This window comes from Pediculus humanus, genomic scaffold, assembly GCF_000006295.1.
Source record: "Pediculus humanus corporis 1103172108180 genomic scaffold, whole genome shotgun sequence".
In the NCBI taxonomy this organism is placed as follows: domain Eukaryota; kingdom Metazoa; phylum Arthropoda; class Insecta; order Psocodea; family Pediculidae; genus Pediculus; species Pediculus humanus.
Window position 1 is genome coordinate 216,262 of NW_002987750.1, and position 20,144 is coordinate 236,405.

At 27.9% G+C, this 20,144-nt stretch overlaps 1 protein-coding gene across 1 annotated transcript; it reads left to right on the plus strand.

The window, feature by feature from the left end:
* Positions 1-16,642: 16,642 nt before the first annotated feature.
* Phum_PHUM412420 (class A rhodopsin-like G-protein coupled receptor GPRmac2, putative) lies at positions 16,643-19,484 on the plus strand (the record flags this gene model as incomplete). The annotated part of the gene is made up of 7 exons (XM_002428922.1): positions 16,643-16,872; positions 16,946-17,160; positions 17,297-18,195; positions 18,248-18,264; positions 18,411-19,072; positions 19,205-19,359; positions 19,440-19,484. 7 exons carry the CDS (start codon positions 16,643-16,645, stop codon positions 19,482-19,484), a joined length of 2,223 nt encoding a protein of 740 aa, XP_002428967.1.
* Positions 19,485-20,144: the final 660 nt, after the last annotated feature.

A 20,144-nucleotide genomic window follows, 5' to 3' on the forward strand; every position in this document is an offset into this window, starting at 1 on the left:
TAAAATTAATTAAATTTAATGTTTGTTTCTTTAATTTTTAATATGGAATTTTTTTTAAAATTATGTAAGCGTTAAACGCGCACGCACGCTCGCGCCCCCGCGCACACACGCGTAATAATTTTTATTTATAAAAAATAAGAGAAATAATAATAATAATGATAATGATAATAATGATAATAATTTTTTTCGGCTTTAAAAGTAAATAAATTCATTTTTTTCTTTTTTTTCGTATATTAAAAAAAAAAAAATTTATTCAAATTAAATGAAAAAGAAAAAAGAAAAGAAAGAAGAAAAAAAGTGAGGGAGGGGGGAAAAAAAAAAGGAAAAGAAAATGGAAAAATGTAAAACTGGAAAAAAAAAGGTAACAAAAATTAGCATTTTGTACAAAACTCACTTCGGGCGGAAAAAAAAAAAAAAAAAAAAAAAACTAACAAACAGTCACGTTACTTTTTTCTTTCTTTTTTTTTTTTTTTATATAAATTTGCGTGCTTCATTAAAATTTTTTCATTCCCTTGGTTCAGGTTAATAAAAAATATAATATTTCTCTCTCTCTCTCTCTCCTCTCTCTTTCTCTCTCTTTCCCCCTTCCCTTTCTCCCTCTCCCCCTCTCTATCACCTTTCCCCCTCTATTTTTTTCTCTTTCCCCTCTCTTTCTCCTATCTCCCTCCCTCTCTCACTTCTCTTTCTCTCTCTCTTTCCCCTCTCTTTCTCCCTCTCTCTTTTTTATTCGTTATAATATTTACTAATAAATAATTATTATTATTAATAAAAAAAAAAAAAAAATTTTTTTTCAACTTGTTCAAACTTGAATTCGAATTATTCAAAAAAAAAAAAAAAACAAAAAAAATTATGATAAAATTATTATTATTATTATTATTATTATTATTATTAATTTATTGATCTGACGTCATTTCCGTTAAATTTATCATAAATGGTCGAAAGGACTCAACGATTTAGTCGTCGCGCCTTAAAAAAAAAAATTTATTAAATATAAAAATATAATTGATTAAAAACGTTTAACAATAATAATAATAATCTGGAAAATTTTGTTAATCCCGCCTTCCCCCCCCCACATCCTCCTCTCTTCCCATTTTCCGACCTTCGGGTGATTTCGTACAACCGAATTTTTTCTTCTGCTTATTCAAAATGGTTTCCGCGTGGGTTTTTCTTTTTTTTTTTTTTCCAAAACGGAAACGGTTTTCCTTTTTCCTAGCAATCAACAACCTTCTAGTTTATTAACATTAATTACTTAATTCTCGAAAAAAATTTTTTTACGTGGCTTAAACTTCTGTTTCTGACACGTTCGTTCATTTTATCGTGGCAGCATTAAATCGTCATTTACGTTTTCCAACATCATCATCCTCTTCATTTATACTCATACATATAAATATTTTTTTTTTGTTTAATTTATTTAACGAAACTTTGACCGATTCGAAAAGTTTTTAATCCTTTTAATTATTCTCCAGAGAATTTCACCACGAGAATAAAATGAATTTTCTCCTGTTTCTGTTCCTGCTCCTCCTGTTCCTTTTCCCGTTGTTTTTTTTCCCTTTCCTGTTTCGTAAACTTAAAATTTTCCAGCTGGAATTTTTTTTTTTTACTTTCGACCTTATTAACGAAAAAATCCATTTTTATACTTGTGTGCGTATACACTAAATAAAATTTATTAAATTATAACGGTTGTAATCGTCGACGTCATCTTCATAATAATAATAATAATAATAATAATAATAATAATAATAATAATAATTACGATCGTTAAAATTTAAATTTAATAAAATTTTCTTTTTTTGGAAAAGTTTATCTAAAATTTTTGTAAAAAGTTTTATAAAACGGAATAAAATCGAAATTAAATTGATTTAAATATAAAATTATGTTAATAATAATAATTATTATTATTATCATCATCATTCGTAAAGATTTTCATGAAAATTTTTCAGTCAAAAAAAAATAAATAATAATAATAATAATAATAATAAATTTTCGTATGATTTGAATAAATTTATCGTAATTTTTTTTCTTTTTTTCATCTCTCTCTCTCTTTTTTTTGCAGTTTTGTCTTTTTTTTTTTTTTTGGGAGGAATCGAGGTGGAAAAATGGAATAGGAGAAGGGGAGGGTAGGGGAAAAGGGAGTGGGAGAGAGAAATTCGTAAACGCTTTTAACAATTTCATGCCTAAGTAAATAAAAAAAAGTTGAAATTAAAAAAAAAAAAAAATTTCCTTTCTTTTTTTTTTCATTCGAACGTGAGAACGAGAGAGAGAGATAGAGAGAGAGAAAGCAATTGTTTGAAAAATTTATTTTTTTATCTTTTATCCTTTTAAAAAAAAAAAAAAAATTCTCCAGTTTTTTCCAGTGGTCAAAGAAAAAAGAAAGAAAAAAGTCACCACAAATTATTTCGAACCAATTTTTTTTAAAAAGAAGGAAAGAAGGAACCAATTATCGATGAGAAAAATTCCAAAAATAAAAAAACCAATCAAATATGGCGTCAAATTATTTCGATTTTGACAAAAAAAAAAAATTTTTTTTTTTTTTTTACTTATCACTACTGATAAGTGAAAAGAAATGATTTTTTTTTTGGGATCCCCCGATGGGTAAAGTAACAAGTTTTGGCTTTTCAACAGTTTTCCAGCTGCGTGTGTTATTTTGTCGTTCCTGGAAAAATGTCGTGTCGTGTTTTTTTTTTTTAACATCTTTATTAACGTTTTATAGAAAAATTTTTTTTTATAAAATTCGTCCAACTGATATTCATTAAATTTTTAAAGAAATATCCTTTTTTTTATTTTGTTTTCCTCCATTCCCCCCCTCTAAAGATAAATTTTCCTGGAAAACGTGATTCATTTTTTCCATTTTCCAAACTCTCCGGAACGATAAGTATCTTTTAAATCAATTGCCCTCATTTTTTAAAATTTTGCGTTAACATCCACTGCGTCTTCTGACACGTCAAAAAATTCACACTAAATTTTAAATAACCGGAAAGAGTAAAACATCGTAATAATATTCTTCGTCGCCATTTTAAATTATGACGTCATTAACCTTATTCACGACCTCGATTTTTTTTTTTTTTTGGGGGGGGGAGAGAGCGAATTTTAAAATGGCGGTCAATTTAAATAAATTCGAAAACCATTTCCGTTTTTTTTTTTTTTAATAACTTACTCCTTTTTAAAAATCACGTGATATCGTTAATAAATAAAAAAAGGGGGAGGGGAGGGGAGACTGGGTCAATTATAAAATAATAAAAATTTTTATTGTTATTATTAAACGATTAAATTTAGTTTCGCGGAAAATAATAAAGAGAAATTTTTTTTTTTTTTTTCGAATAAACTCTTTTGTGTGTGAAACCTTTTGTGTCGAAACCTCATTTTTCCGTTTACCCCCCCCCCCCCGCACCCCACCCGCCTCTTTTTTTACCGTAAATTTTTTAAAATGCAATTTAAGTGTTTAAAAAATTTTTGATTTGAATTAAAGAAGAAGAAGAAAAAAAAATTCTTTGTTCACGAATTTATTAATAAAAAAAGAGATTATCATCATTATTATCATCATCGTTCATAATAGTTGAATATGAAATAATAATAATAATGATAATAATAGAAATTTTCGTATTATTTTTAGTAAAAACCGAAACCTTATTTTTTAAATTAAAAATAACGTTAAGAGTTTTCATTAAATTCAAATAAATGAAATTTTTTTTTTTTTATGTGTGTAACAAAGGTTTTCTTTTTTTTTTTCATTTCCTTTGTGAATTTAAATTCCTTTTTTGTGTGTGTAATACGAACGAGAGAAAAATTTTCCTTTTTTAAACGTATGGTTTAGTTTTAATTAAAAAAAAAAAAAAAAAAAAAGGTAATTGAATGAAAAAAGTAAATTATCCGGTGTTTTTGATTTGAAAATGAGCATCAAAAAAAATTTTTCTTTTTTTTTTAAATAGGAAACGGAAACGATAAATGATTTAATTTCCGGTTTTTCGATATTAGATAAATTCGAACATTTTAAAAATATTTTTAAATACGTACACAAATCGAAAGTGGTATTTTTTTTTAATAAAGGAAAATTCGTACGAACGAACGAGAGAACGTTTTGTCGTGCAAACAAACGAACAAACAAAAATGGCCGCCTAACAAACAACATTAACGATTTAAAAAAAAAAATTTCGTTTTGTACCTATAATGCCGTAGAAAAAGAAATTACAAAATGGCGGTTTTGAATTTATTAAAAAGGTCGTATTAAATCCCTGGAAAATTTTCAATGTAAAATAATTTCGAGTCATTGTAAGAAGACGATGCGGTCGGTCATCGTCGGAAAATTTCAAAAAGAGGAAAATTTTTAAGAGGTTTTTATAAGACCTAAAACCAAAAATATCGTAACGTTGAGGAAAAAAAAAGGCCCCGAAAAAACTTCTCTCTCTTTTTTCCCCCATCAAAAAAAAAAAAAAAAAAAAAAAAATTTATGAAAAACCATCGAAAATACGAATCGGTTAAAAAATTTCCCATTTATTTTTTCACAAGAAAAACCGTAAATAATAACAATAATAATAATAAAACCAATTAAAAATAAAAACAAAAAATTTATTTTTACGATTTTATTTGTTAATTTTGGCCAACGCGAGGGGCCCTGAAAAAAAAATTTTTTTTTTGTCTTAACAGCCGTCGTTTAACGTTCGAATAAAATTTTGAAATTTTCCAGCTGCGATTTTTTTTTTTTTTTTTTTGTAAAAATAAATCATTTAACAACAGACGCACACACGCTCTTGTAATCATCATTATCATTATCATCATCATCATCATCATCATCATCACCACCACCACCATCATCATCATCCCCATCCCCATCGTCATCATCATCCCCATCCCCATTGTCATCGTTTAATAAAAAAATTAACAATTTTTATAAAATTAAATTATTTCATTTACGTCATAAAATTATGAGATCATCGAGTTGCACGAATGGAAAAAGAAATCCGCACGATTTTTTTTTAATATCTTTTTCTTCTTCCACTTTAAAACTTGAATAAAAAAAAAAAAAATTTAACATAAATAAATATAACAATAAAATTTTTTCATTTGACGTGGCATTTTCAAAAATTTTCGTGTCAATAATGTAGAAAATAAATCATAAAATAAATATTTATTATTATTATTATTTTTACACGTTTTCAAAATTCACTTACATTTCATCTCTCCGCCCTCCACATTTATTTATTTATTTATTTAATACATAAAGAGTTAATAATAATAATAATGATAAAGTTCGAACGTGTTTTATTTATTTATTTATTCGTGTTTTGTTTTTATAAATTATTATTATTATTATTGTCAAATAAATGTAAAATAATAAAACTCTTGAAATCGGGTTAAATAAATATCAAATATTAATTTTTTATCGTTTTTTTGTTCTTATGTACATAACTTATTAAAACGTGATTAATAATTTTTTTTATTTTTTTTCGTTGCGTGATTATTTTATTTTTAACGTTTTGTGACGCCCGCCGCATTCGAAAATGTCAATTAAAATAAAAATGAAAAAATTTTACGTCATTTCCTCCTTACCCCCCCCACCAACCCCCACTCAACCCTTTTCCCCTGTCACCTTCGTTATTGTTACTACCCCCCCACCGCCACCACCACCGTCGTTTGTTTTTCAAATCAAACAAACGAATGTAATTAAAAATGTTGAAAAAAAAAAAAAAAAAGTTTTCGATTTCGATTTTTTTTTTATATTTTAATTAATTGACAAGAATTAACAGATTTAAAAAAATTCTTTTCCGATCCCTTCCCCTCCCCATCCTTCTCTCCCCCCGTATTTTAATATTATTTTTCTCGTATTGACCCCGTTTAAATAATAATAATAATAATAATAATAATACTTTGATCGAGGTTTTATGTGTCGTCGATATTATCCTTTCATCATAATCGTCATCGTTCGTGTTTCATTTTTTTTTTTTTTGGGGGGTGGGAAAATTTTTTTTTTGGAAAATCGAAAAAGAGAAAAATTTTTTCTGGAACTTTTTTTATTTCCTTCCGGAATTCGAAGTGAAAATATAGTTTTTAAATAGTTCGTTTCCGGTTATTTAAAAATTTTTTAAAAAAAAAGTAAAAAAATTTTTTTATTTACAGTTCTCCCCCTTCCCCATTTTTATTCCCCATTCACTTTATCATTATTATTATTTTTACCGGAATTGCGAATTTTTTTTTTTTCACGTTTGTTTCCGGTTAAATTTGATATAACGTGGAATTAGAAAATAAAATTCAAAACGTTTTACTCACATACGATTTCTATACGAAAATATTTATTTTACAGTTTTTAAAAAAAAAATTTTTTTTCTTTATTTTTATCTTTTTTTAATTATCGAACAAACAAACAAACAAACAAAAAAATTTTTTGTTGTTTGTTTCTTTGTTTGTTTGTCTTTTAAATTTATCGAAAGGGGGAAAAAAAATTAATTCAAACAATAAGATCGCGAATAAAAAAAAAAAAAAAAAAAAAAAAATTACAAAAGTTTTTTTTTTTATTAAAAATCCCTGGAGAAAATAAATAATAATAATAATAATAATTATCAACATCTCAAAACCGGAAATTTAATAATAATAATATTAATAATTTTAAACGTGACAAATTGCGTCCTTAAAAAAAAAGGGGGAAAATCCCGTAAATTTTCCCTAATTTTTTCCAAAAAGGAAAAGGACGACTTGCAAAAAAAAAAATTTTTTTTCGGGGCCTTATCAACGTTACGTGTTAGCGAAACGAATAATTATAATGACTAATAACGCCTACTATTAATTATATGAAAATTTTTTTTTTTTCCTCGGGGAGGGGGGAGGGGGAAAACACTACATCATTATTATATTTTACTTTTATTCTTTTTTCTCCTCTCTTCTCATTTGTTAAAAAAAAAAAAGGGTCAAAAAAGGTTTGTAATAAAAAAAAAAAAGGTTTTAAGGTAATAAAATTAATGTGATCAAAGTTTAAAAGTATAACTAATCAAAACTTTTTACTAACTAATTAAAAAATATTTTGTTTTAAAAAATTTAATTTGAAAAAAAAAAAAAAAAAAAAAAATCATATTAAAATTTCAACAACTTTAAAAAAAAAAATGTCGGTTTGATGTATATTATTAATAATAATAATGATGATGATGATGATGATAATTATAAAACAAAACGGTTAAGATGTAAAATTTAGAGTTGAAAACTGGGGGAGCGAAAGAATTTTTTTCACATTTTTTATTACAAAAAGTCGGGGGGGTAAAAATTTTTTTTTTTTCCCCTAGCAAAAAATATTTATTTATTTATTTATGTAGTACACGTCACGATTACGATGATGATAATAATAATGATAATAATTTAAAATAATTCGCGAATCGTTTGCTTCGGTTAAAATATTTTCCCAAAATGGAGAGAGAAGAAAAAAAAAATGTCGTTTCTATTATTATTACACGAATAAATAATGGTTGGATGATCTTCAAAGGAAAAGATTTATTCAATGTCGGTTTTTCTAAAAGAAGTTTTCCTTTTTTTCCTTTTTTTTTTACGTCTGGAGGAAATGATGATCACGACGACGATATCTTTATCTTTTTTACTTTTTAAATAAAATCTAAAACCGTCCTTTGACGAATTTACAAAAAAAAACAACAACAAAAACAACGAATAGGACGACGACGTTAATGGTAAAGAAAAATGAAAAGGAGAGAGAGAGAGAGAGAGAGAGAGAGAGAGAGAGAGATGAAAAGAGAGAAATTAAAGAAATTAAAGAGAGAAGGTAAAAAAAAAAAAAATTCGAAAGGAAAAGAGTTTAATGAGAGAGAGACAAACAGAGAAAAAAATAAAAAGAAAATCGTAAAAAAAAATTCAGAAAAAAGAGAGAGAGAGAGAGCGAAAACAAATAAACCAATAAGAAGAGATAAGAGAAAGAGATAATAGAAAGAGAAAGAGAGAAAAAAATGCTAAAAGAATGAGAAAGACATAGAGCGGAAGAGAAGAAAAAAAAATTTGAGAAAAAAGAAAAAGAGAAAGGAAAAAAAATACTAAACAGGGACAAAAAGAGAAATAGAGAAGGAAAAAGAAAAATTGAGAAAAAGAAAGCATAGAAAGAGAAAGAATGAAAGAGAAAAGGTAAAAAGTAATCGAGAAGAAAAGAGAGAGAGAGAGAAAGGAAATACCATATAGATAAAAAGAGGAGGAAAAAAAAGGAAAAGAAAGATTAAAAAAAAAAAAAAAGATAAAAGCAAAAAGAGAGAGAAAGAAAGAAGTAAAAAGAAAATTCTACAAGAAAATGTAAAGAAATTGGAACAGGGAAAAGAAAATAAATACCAAAAAGAAAGAAAGAGAGAGAGAAAAAAAATAAGTAATCTGAAACTTACCACTCACGAGATACATTTCTTTTTCTTTTTTTATCCAGAAACGATTTCCAATTTAGATTTTCTTCTCTCTCTCTCTCTCTCTCTCCTCTCCTTCTCTCTTTGCATTTTACAGGTCAGCGCTCAATCGTTTGACACACGGCAAATGCTAAAAAAAAAAAAAAAAAAAAAAAAAAAAATTATATATAAATAAAAATAAAAAAAATTTTTTTTTAATTTCGAGTCTGGAATTTTTTAATTTTAAAACTTTTTTTTTGTTTTTCTTTTGATTTCCTTTCTTAAAGTATTAAAAGAAAAGAGAGAGAGAGAGAGAGAGAGAGAGAGAGAGAGAAAGGAAAGATGGCGAAATCTGGTAAATAACAATTTTCAATTTCTTTATTATTAATATTATTCTTTTCACCTGGTGCCACGTTTGTTTTAATTATTATCTAACAACGATTACCTTAACGATATTGTTACTATAATTAAACTTATTAAACGTTTGGGCGTTAAGTAAACGTTCCAGAAAAAAAAAATTAAAATTATCGATCGATTAATCGAAGAAAAATCGAATCGAAAATTATTTAACGTTTAATTTTATCTCAAGTTTTCCGATATCGGTGGCGGAACAAAATTTTGGAAAATGTTTAAAATTTTTGTTTCATATACAAGAAGAAAATCTTTGCTCTTAGAAGAATGTTAGAAAAAGTCAAAAACGTTTAAGAAAGGAAATGTTGCTGGAAAAAACGTTTCCAGAATCTGGAAACTAAAAAAAAAAAAAAGAAAATCGTAAACAATTTCAAAGCGATTTGAACGATTTGAGCAAAGGGAACTATTTTAAAAAACTTCCTACGAGAATATATAACTGGAATACTAAATTTTTTTTACTCTCTTTTTAAATCGTCGTGTAAAAAAATACACCGGATATACTGGAAACGTACTGGAAAAACAAAAAACGAAAAAAAAAAAAAAAAGAAATTCCAGAACTGTATTATTTTTCATTTAAAAAAATAAATCATACCTTTTACTGCGGTAATCTACTTCCTCTCTCTCTCTCTCTTTCTCTCTCCGTGTTTTTCTCCAGCGAGAGATTTATTTATTTTATTCCAAAAATAAAAATGTCTTCCATATCAAATATTTACGAATAAAATTTAAACATGTTTAATCAACATTTTCTCCGATCGTGTTTGATTTGTTTTTCTTTTTTCTTTTTCTTCTTCGTTCGCATCATATCTAAAAAAAAAAAGAAAAAAAATTAAATTAATAATTTAGCTGGAAACAAAGAAAAACGCACGCGTTTCTATTATTATTATTATTATTATTATTATTATTATCATCATTATTACTATTATTACAAAACGCGCGCGTACGAATGTTTGTATAGAATTTTTTTTTTGTTTTCTTGTTTTTTTTTACTGAGATTTTTCTCAATCGAAAACATTTTTTTTTTTTTTTTGGGGGGGAGGGAGGCTTTCTTAATCGGGATTGTTTTTTTTCGTGGGAGGGGAGAGAGGAGGAGGAGGACTAGGGGAGGGGGAGAAAGAACTTTTCTAAATGAAGATTATTTTTTAAAAAAAATTTTTATTTTTTTTTTCGTCGAATAATTTTTTTCCAGGGAGATTTTTTTTTCATCGAAAAATTTCGGTGAGTAGGTTTTCTTTTTTTTGAGGGGGCTTTTTGTATCGAGAATTTTTTTATTTTGGGGGGAGGGAGGGAGGGAAAAACCTTTTCGATCGAGAAAAATTTTTTTTTTTTGTCGTTTCGGTTTGCAATCGAGACAATCGAATCACATACCTTTTTTTTTTTTTTTTTTTTTTATTTTTACACTTTTTCTCCATTATTTTGGACTTTTAAAAATAAGAATTCGTTTTTTTCTCTCTCTCTCTTTCTCTTAACAACAATGAAAAGAGAGAGAGAGAGAGAGGGAGAGAGAGAAAGAGAAAAAGATGAAAGGAAAGAAATTGCGTTTAACTGAAAAAAAAAAAAAAATTTTTTTTTTTATTTTATATTATTCTCCCTTTTGTTCTACTAAAAATCTAAAATTGATCTTTTCCCAGAATCGGAATCTCTTGGGACTGAAGTTGGTTGAATAGCGGGGAGAGAGGAGGAGAAGGGGGAAGGGGGAACAAGAAGGAAAAGTAAAAAAGTAAAGAGAAAGAGAAAAAGGTTGTTGTAATAATAATAATTGAAAGAAAAGTAAAAAAAAAAAAAAGGAAGAAAGAAAAACATGGTAGTAGAAAGGAAAAAAAAATAAAGGATGAGAAAGAAACGAGCGAGAAAAAAGAGAGAGAAAGAAAGAGAAAGAGAGAAAGATTGAAACTTAACCTGTAACTTTAAGGGTTGGGAAAAAATAAAAAATAATAATAATAATTTTTTTTTTAATTTCAACTTTTCCTCCCACTTTTTTTTTTACTAATGGATTTACCGATAAAATTACTTTTGTTTATTTATTTATTATTATTAATAATTCCGGTTAATAGTTTTTTTTTTAAAACAAACAACAACAACGACAACGTTCGAGAGATTTTATGCAATTTATTTTTCGACAACAACAACAACGACAACAACGACGACGACGGGTTATAAAAATAAATTCAATAAGACAGAAAAAAAAAAAAAAGGAAAATTTAATTACTTATTTTATTACTTAAAAACTTGCCAATTTTCTATAATTTTATTTTTATTTTTATTGTTTTTCATTATTTTTTAAATTTATATATTTATATAGATTTTCTTTCCTTTTCTTTCCATTTTCTTTCCTTTTTACATTCGCGTAAAATCGTAAAAATAATAAAAAATAAAAATTATTATTATTATTATTATTACAGTTTAATTGTTTTTTACGGTTTGCGTCATGTAAATTAAACAATAATAAAATAAAATACGATAAAAATAAAATTTTCCCTTTTTAAATTTTCCCGCCAATTTTCAAAACCCGTTAAACAGATAAAAGTTTTTAAAAAAAATTTATTTTTACATATATATTTAATGTTCCGTTAACGTTGTTTTCCCCCTATCGATCGGGATAATATTATGTAAATTCAAATCCTTTTTTTTTTTTGTACACCCAAGAGAAATGCATTTCGCACTAACCTCCCCCCCGGTAGTCGGGAGAAGGAGAGGAAGGGTGGGACTAAAATTTCTGGAAGTGTTTCATTGTTTTCTTTCCCGGAGGGGAGGGCGTTCGCGGAAGTACGACCTGCATTTTAGCTTCAATCCTCTCCTGAGTCAGAATCATCAGCGAAAATGAGAATCCCCCACCTGAGGAAGATCCCGGTACTTCCTCTTTTTTATTTTCGAAAGGCAATCCCGATCTGCTCCTGTTTCTTCCGTAGAGTCTACGAGTTTCCGGAGAGAGAGAGAGAGAGAGAGAGAGATATCCCGGGGTTCGCGAATCCTGTTGATCGTTCATCTGTCTTCCTTTTACTTCGCAGCTCCGCATTTTCCTATTTGGATCAAGTATCCCGTTTCATCCCTTCGGTTAAACGCATCCCAATGTCTTGAAAGGGTTCTAGGTCGCTCATCCCGTTATGTAGGTACACGAGTTGAAATTGACCTCCTACTCCCAGGATTCGAACTCACGACTCTCAACCGGTGTGACTTTTAATCCGATTTTTCCCCATTTTGACCTCAACCTGGCCCTCCTCTAAGGCATCCAAGTCAAAGGTTGACCCTAAGCGGAAATCCAATCTCAGAACCCCCCGACCCTAAAACATCCTCTTTACCTAGCTTAGTTGGATTACAGGAGTACACCACCACCATCACCACTCCCGGCTAAATTCAAATGCTCCTCCTTTGGGTTTTTTTTCCCCCGGGAAGGTGGGGCGGCGGGTAGGAGAGGAAGGATTTACCCGTAAGGTTAATTCGTACGTGTTATGGTAAGGTTATGTTTAAAAAAAAATCGTTAAATGTAACCCTTTCGTTTCGAATTTTTTATAAATTTAATTTTAAAGTGTAAATTTGCCAATTTTATCAGGAAAAAAAAAGAAGGGTGATGAAGGAGGAGGGGGATGAAGAAAGAGTAAAGAGGTTGGAAAAAAAAGGTTTCATTAAGTTAACATTAAATTGTAGGCACGTTGCCATTTTCCATTTATTTGATATTTTAAAAATTATTATTATTATTATTATTATATTTATGAGTTTTAATTGGTTTAATCGTTTTTATGTTCCTCCATACTTTCCCCTCCTTCAAATAAAAAATTCAAATGGTTTATTATTATTATTATTATTATTATTATTATTATTTTCTTAAATTTAAAGAATTTTATCTTGAAAAAAAATGGGAAAAAAGGGGGGGGGGGAAAAACTTTTCTTTTGTAAATTCACATAAATGAAAAACGAACTTCATCCGGGAAAATTTAAAATCTTTTTTAATTTTATGACAGCCTTCAGTCCTTTTTTTTTTTTTTTTATCTCCGTTGAATTTTCTTTTTTTTCCGCCATTTTTACTTTTTAAAATCGAGGATAAAGTTTTGTTAAAGAACGACACCTTTTTTTTTTTTTTTATCTTATTTGTTTTCCTCCATGTTTTTCCCTTTTTTTGGAGTGAAATGAAATAAAAAAAAAAAAAAAAAACTTGGCCAGCAATTTTTTCTGGATTTGTACGGATTATTTTGATGGTAAAAATCTTCTTTTCTTTAATAATTTTCTTCTTTTTTTTCTTTCTCTCATCGTTTTTTTTTTTTTTTTAATCATTCAAAAAGTTTACGAGAGTATAAAAGAGAGAGAGAGAGAAAGAGAGAGAGATGGAAAAAAAAAAATTTCAAGTTGAATATTTTACGAAAAATTTCCTTTGAAATACGTCATTAGATTGTAGTTAAACTTTTTTTTTTTTTTTCTCTTTTCCTTCCTTCCTGTTTTGTCTCGTTTTTTTTTTTTTTTTTTGCTGACACAAAATGATTTTTTAAATCATTTTTTATCTCCCTGATAAGTAGTAGTAGTAATACTAGTGGCAGTAGTAGCAGTAGTGGCAGCAGTAAAAAAAAAAAACATTTCCATACAAAAATCAACTTTTCTTTTCACCCTAAAGCTTTTTCAACTTTTTTTTTTTTTTTTTTTAATGATATTTAAATTTTTTACATCATTTTCCATTGATGACGTTTTTCTTTTATCAATTTTTTTAGTAAATATTTTTTTTTTTCTTAAAATGTGCAAACGATGTAAACTCCCATCGGCACTTTTTGTTACGTACAAAAGAAGAAGAAAAAAGAAAAACCATTTCCGGTTTTTTCTTTCTTTCTTTCTTTCTTCTTATTCATTTATGTGAATAAATTTATTTTATTTAAGACCTTTTCTTATTACGTAGACTAATTAGTCGTAACCTTTTTTAGTAACCGAACCCATAATTTTTTTTTTTTTACTCTCCAACGATATTGCTAAATTTACAACCCCTAAAATAATAATAATAATAATAATAATGCTCTATTCGATTGCGGTAGTAAACGTTTTGAGGTTTTTAATATTTCTTTCCTCTCTCTCTCTCTCCATTAATTTTTTTTTAAATATATTTCTTATTGGTTATTACTAATAATCAATCAATTATTTTCCTTTCGAGAATATTCTATCAAATTTTCCAAATTAATCTTATTATAAAAAAAAAAAAAAAAAGAAAAATTTGTCGTACTTATAAATTTTTTTCTGCTTCTTCTTTTTTTTCTTCTTCTTATATAAATTTTTATTCGGACTTTCCCGTCATTTAAAATTTAAATTCATGAATATTCAGTTAATAAAATATAATTTTTTGAAATCGTCATCAAAACTTATTAATAATAATAATAATAATCCTTAAATAGTTAAATTTTTCTACGCTTTCTCCCTTTTTCAAAATATATATATTATTCATTTCCTCTATTTCGAATAATAATAATAATAATAATAATAATAATAATAATAATAATAATAATAATAATAATAATAATAATAATAATAATAATACGGTGAATATGTTTAAATTCATAGCATCATCCGTTTGTAAATTTATTATCATTATTATTATTATTATTAATAAAACATTGTTATTTATCGTCGTTATATATGAATAAATTACGTTTTACGTTTGTACATATTGTATAAATCCTCGCTACGAATATTAATAATAATAATAATTATCATTATTATTAATAATTTTCATTTATTAAATTTTTATATTATTTATAAAACGAAACAAAAATTTAAAACAAAACAAAAAAAAAAAAAAACAAAAAACAAAATAGAAATAAGTGAATTTTCATTTAAAAGTTTTCATATATATATATACTCTCGTAATTATTAAAAAAAAAGTAAACAAAAATAATCGATTCTGATTGGTTGAAAAAAGAAAAAATTTTCATCCGCGACTACGTCATCATGACGGAAATGAACGACAGTGACCGATCGCGAATAAATAAACAAACGTAACGTTAGAATGGGAAGGGGAGGAGTTAATGTTTGTTTACATTCGGGTATTTAAATGAGGTCAATGACACTTTTTTTAAATTCATAATAATTTTAATAATTAATAGAAAATCGCGGGCGCGCGCGTAAAAATAAACCTCGTTGAAATGTATACGAGAAAAATTTTTATATCATTTTCGACGGGAAATAATAATACTAATAATAATAATAATAATAATAATAATAATAATAATAATAATAATAATAATAATAATATGAATAATATAGAGATAAAAAAATTACAAAATCTCTCGCATCATTTTTTTTTTTTTTAGGAAACGAAAAAGATTTTTCTTTTTTTTTTTTTTTTTTTTTTTTCTTCCTTATTCGCCATGAATAAATAAATATAAGAAGAAGAATAATTTTTGTATTGAATTCGAATTGGATTATGATATGTATGAGCTTTCATACAAAAAAAAAAAAAAAAAATTTCCTTTTTTTTTACTACTTAATTATTTATTTAATCTGAAACGATGTGACGTCAACGATGACGACGACTACGACTATGACGTATAAAAGCCGAAAACCGAAATTTTCTTGTTTTTTTTTTCCCCCCCCCCAACCATTTCGAAAATAAAATTTACACGTTTTTAAACGAATTTTATAATTTTACGGTAAAATAATAAATACGTACGCACGCACACACGCACGCACGCACTTTTTCCCAGCAATAACCTTTTTTTTTTTTTTTTCAAACTAAAATTTCCATTTATAAACTAAAATTTAATTCTCCTACCGACTTTTAATTATAAATGATTTTCTTTCCTTTTAATCATATTTGAAAATATTGTTAACTACCACCCCGGACGAATGGAGAGGTTCATAATAATAATAATAATAATAATAATAATAATAATAATTTTTTTTTTTTAAATCAATTATTCCGCGTCAAAAGTGTTTTTCCGTGTTACACTTAATAATTATAGCGCTATAATTTTAATTAAATTACTATTATTATATTCGAATCGAATTTTTGAGGGAAAAAAAATCGTAAAAACTGAGGGGGGAGGTGAGGGGGCGAGGGCAGTGATATGAAATCTTTTTTTTTTCTTCTTTGTTTGTTGTGTTTGTTTTGTTTTTGTTTTTTTAATATAAAAAAAAAACTTTTATTGTTTTCACCGTGTGAGAATTTCAGTTTTTCTTTTTTTTTTTTTATAATTACAAAAATGTAATTTAATTTTTTTCTTTTTTTACCCTTAAAATAAATAATAATAATAATAATAATAATAATAATAATAATAATTTGTTTCTTTTTGTGTTTGTACACAAACGTTTGTCGTAGAGATAAATTAATGAAAAAAAAAAAAGATTACGTTACGAATTTTTTTTTTTTTTTTTAAAAAAAAGTAAAAAAAAAGAATGAAAATTTTAAATAAAGTTTATTTTTTTTATTTCTTAATATCAAACTCACACCTGATTCCCCCCCCTCTCCCCCCCGCGATAATAATAATAATAATAATAATAATAATAATAAAAGTATCATTTATAAATGTCGTTTCCAAGTTGAGAAAAAAATTCTGGAAGTAACCGGAGTAATCTTTCTAATTTAAAAAACGCACACAATAAAAAAAAAAAAACGCGCGTTTATTTATTTATTTACTTATTTTTTTTTTATATAAATAAAATCTTAAATGTTCAATTAAATAATATTTACTTTCGAAGAATAAGAAAATAAATAATAAACATTTTAAATTGAAAAAACAAAATTTGATTAATGTTGTTTTTTTTTTTTCTTTTCCCAACAGAAAAATTATTATGAGGGAGAAAATAAATTTCGACGTCGTCGGAAAGGGTAAGAAAATTATTATTATTATTATTACCATTATTATTATTATTATTATTAGGCTAAATGTCAATCGTTATAAAAAAATGTCAGCTTAATGGGAAAGACAATTTGGGAATTATCAGGAGAAAATATTTCACCATCGTCACCGTCATCGTCATCGTCATCGTCATCATCGTCATCATCCTCGCCATCATCATCATCATCATCATCATCGTCATCATCATCGGTGAGTGACGAGAGTATTGGTACCGCGAGTGTCGAATGGCCAATGTCTCACGAAACATATTTAAATTCATCTAATTTAACGGACAATATTTTTTTTAAGTAAGTAAAAAATTTTTTTCGTTTTAGTTAACAAGATTAATCATTATTATTATTTGTTTTTTTGTTTTTCCAGTAATGAATCTTTTCCAGAGGATCAAATTTTTGAACCAGTTTTACCGCCTTTTGAATTATGGCAAACAATATTGATTGCCATTGCTTTAGCACTTTGTATATTATTAACAGTAGGAGGAAACATATTAGTTTTGTTGGCATTCATGGTAGATCGAAACATTCGTCAACCGAGTAATTATTTCATAGCAAGTTTAGCTGCCACGGATTTATTAATAGGTAATTTTTTTTTTTTTTTTTATTGAATCCCCTTCTTCGGTACTCGTTTACCCTCCTCTCGTATTATCCCCTCCCCCCCTCTGCAAAACGGTTTTCGTAAAATGAGAGAAAAAAAAAACAATTTTTAAAATTCCAGGTACCGTTTCCATGCCTTTTTATACGGCTTACGTATTAAAAGGCTACTGGGATCTCGGTCCTATACTATGTGATTTGTGGTTGAGTGTGGATTATACCGTTTGTTTGGTTTCGCAATACACGGTTCTATTAATAACGATAGATAGATTTTGTTCGGTTAAAATAGCTGCGAAATATCGGAGCTGGAGAACTAAAAATCGTGTTATTTGGATGGTTACGATAACGTGGATAATTCCAGCATTATTATTTTTTATAAGTATTTTCGGTTGGGAGCATTTCGTAGGTTATCGCGATTTACTCCCGGGTCAATGTGCCGTACAATTTCTCAAGGATCCCGTTTTTAACACAGCCCTCATTATAGGATACTATTGGACGACGTTGATCGTTTTATTCGTTTTGTACGGAGGAATTTATAAGACTGCTTACGACATGCAGAAAAAAAGCGAAGCGAAACAAAGGAAAATGCAAAGCATGGTCGCGTTGAGCGCCGGAGCCATGGCAGGAATGGCGGGTAGAACATCCGGTATCGGTATATCTAAAACGCAAAGTACGCTTTTGAGTCAGGACAAGCCTAAATCACTTCAGGGTATTCAATGCGAAAAGCAAATCAATACTACCGGTACCTCGATCGATGCGACAAAGAGTTCTTCGCATAAGACAACGACAATAATAACTGCCGAAGTGACTAGTTTATTAAAAGAAAAAAAAATAACAACAGCAAATTGTTTAAATGAAAATGTCGAAGTTGAAAAATCCGAAAGATCAAGTTCTCCTGCCTTTGATAGCGATGAAGAATTCAGCACGACAAATCCAACGGGAAATTCATCCAGTCAACCCGATAACAATAAAAAGGTAACAATAAATCAACCGGAACCATCGCACAAAAACGTTAACGGAATCGTAGGTAGTAGTGGTAGTAGTAATAGTAGTAGTTGTAAACAAATAACGGAAGGTGATAATTCATCAAATGTACAATCAACAAACGCTCTCCCTGATAAAAATCCCGAATTAGAACAAACAAACAATCCTCCACCTCCACCACCACCACCACCGCCTCCGCCACTTCCTCCATCATCGAATTCACCTCTTCCTCTATCGCAAAATTCATTGGAAAGCACCACGCCAAATACTACAACTACTACTTCGACCGCTTCTTCGGTACCTAGCATCATACCACCTCCGACGCAATTTCAAAATTCTTCAATGACATCCTCTTGTGAATCTCAATCGTTAAGTTGTAGTAATCCCTCGTCGCGTCCAAGAAGTTTACTACTCACTCCTCATCAAGCCTACGATTTGTTAGTGGATTTAGACAATTCCGATTTAAAATACATGGACGAAGGTTCGGTGATACTCTCGAGTCCTGCATTCGAAAGTTCTACGAGTTCTCTCGTGAGCAATGCTGCGACATCAACCACGAGACCTCCATCTCCTCCGGTCCATGCTCCCGCTGGTCCAACAACGAGCTTACTTCAAGCTGCTTTGATAAGAGCAACTGCCAAACAGCAAAAATACGGTCCCGTAACGAATTTTCCACCGCAACAAGGAAACCTTCCCAAATCTCCCATTCCAAATTCTTCCAATCAGGGTATTATTCAGCCAATTAACAAATTACAAACAACCGTTAGTATATCGAATGAAAATTCAAAAAAAATCGTTACCGCCATTGTTCCCCGATTTGATTATTCGGATGATTCGAAACGTGATAAAGACGGCGGCGGTGGCGGCGGTATCGGTACTGCGATAATTGGAAAAATCAATGAATCGATATTAATACGTAGGAAAAGCAGTAAAAATTTAAATAATACGTTAAACGAAACCGATAATAAAGGATGTGGTGGTGGTGGTGATGATGATGATGATAATTGTGATGATGTCGATTCGAAAAAAGACTTTGTTAAATCCTTAGGAAAAAGATTAAAAGAAAAACGTAATAATAAAAATAAAAATGGCGGAAGGCAAAAATCAAAATCTGAAAATCGAGCTAGAAAAGCTTTTCGCACAATTTCATTTATATTGGGAGCATTTGTTGCTTGTTGGACGCCTTATCACATATTGGCATTGGTCGAAGGTTTTTGTTCAGAACCTCCTTGCACAAACGAACACCTTTACATGTTTAGTTACTTTTTATGTTATGCAAACAGTCCCATGAATCCATTTTGTTACGCGCTAGCCAATCAGCAATTTAAAAAAACTTTCACGAGAATATTAAAGGGAGACTTACATCTAACTTAAATACTAATAATAATAATAATAATAATAATAAACAAATTAATTATTAAAATAATTCTTTCTCTCGCATAACCGCCCCCCCCCTTTTCCCCCTTCTCCTCCCTCCTTCCCGCGTTCTTTCTTTGTTTTTCATAAATTAAAATTCAAACTTGAGGTAATTTTTTTTTATTTATTTATTTATTTTTTTTTTGTTTTACTTTCGCATTTATGCATGCGTACACGCGTTTCCCCCCCCCCTTCCTCCCTCCCATTCTTCTTCTTTTTTAATATTAGCATATAAAATTTTCATGTTAATTTTAAAAATGATGAAAGAGAGAGAGAGAGAGAGAGAGAGATAAAAAAAAAAACTCGTGTTTTCCATTTTAAAGAAAATAAAAAAAAAAAAAATAATAATAATAATAATAATTTTTATTGAGATAAATGGAAAATAATATAAAGAGAAAATAAGGAAAATTTCAACGTGACGGATTTAAGGCTTTGTAATTTATGTTTAACATTATTTATAGCTAAAAAAGTATAAATTTATCGGTTTCGGATTTTCTTTTTTATTATTATTATTATTATTAAAATATTAATATTAATATTATTATTATTGATATTAAAAAATCCATTGATTT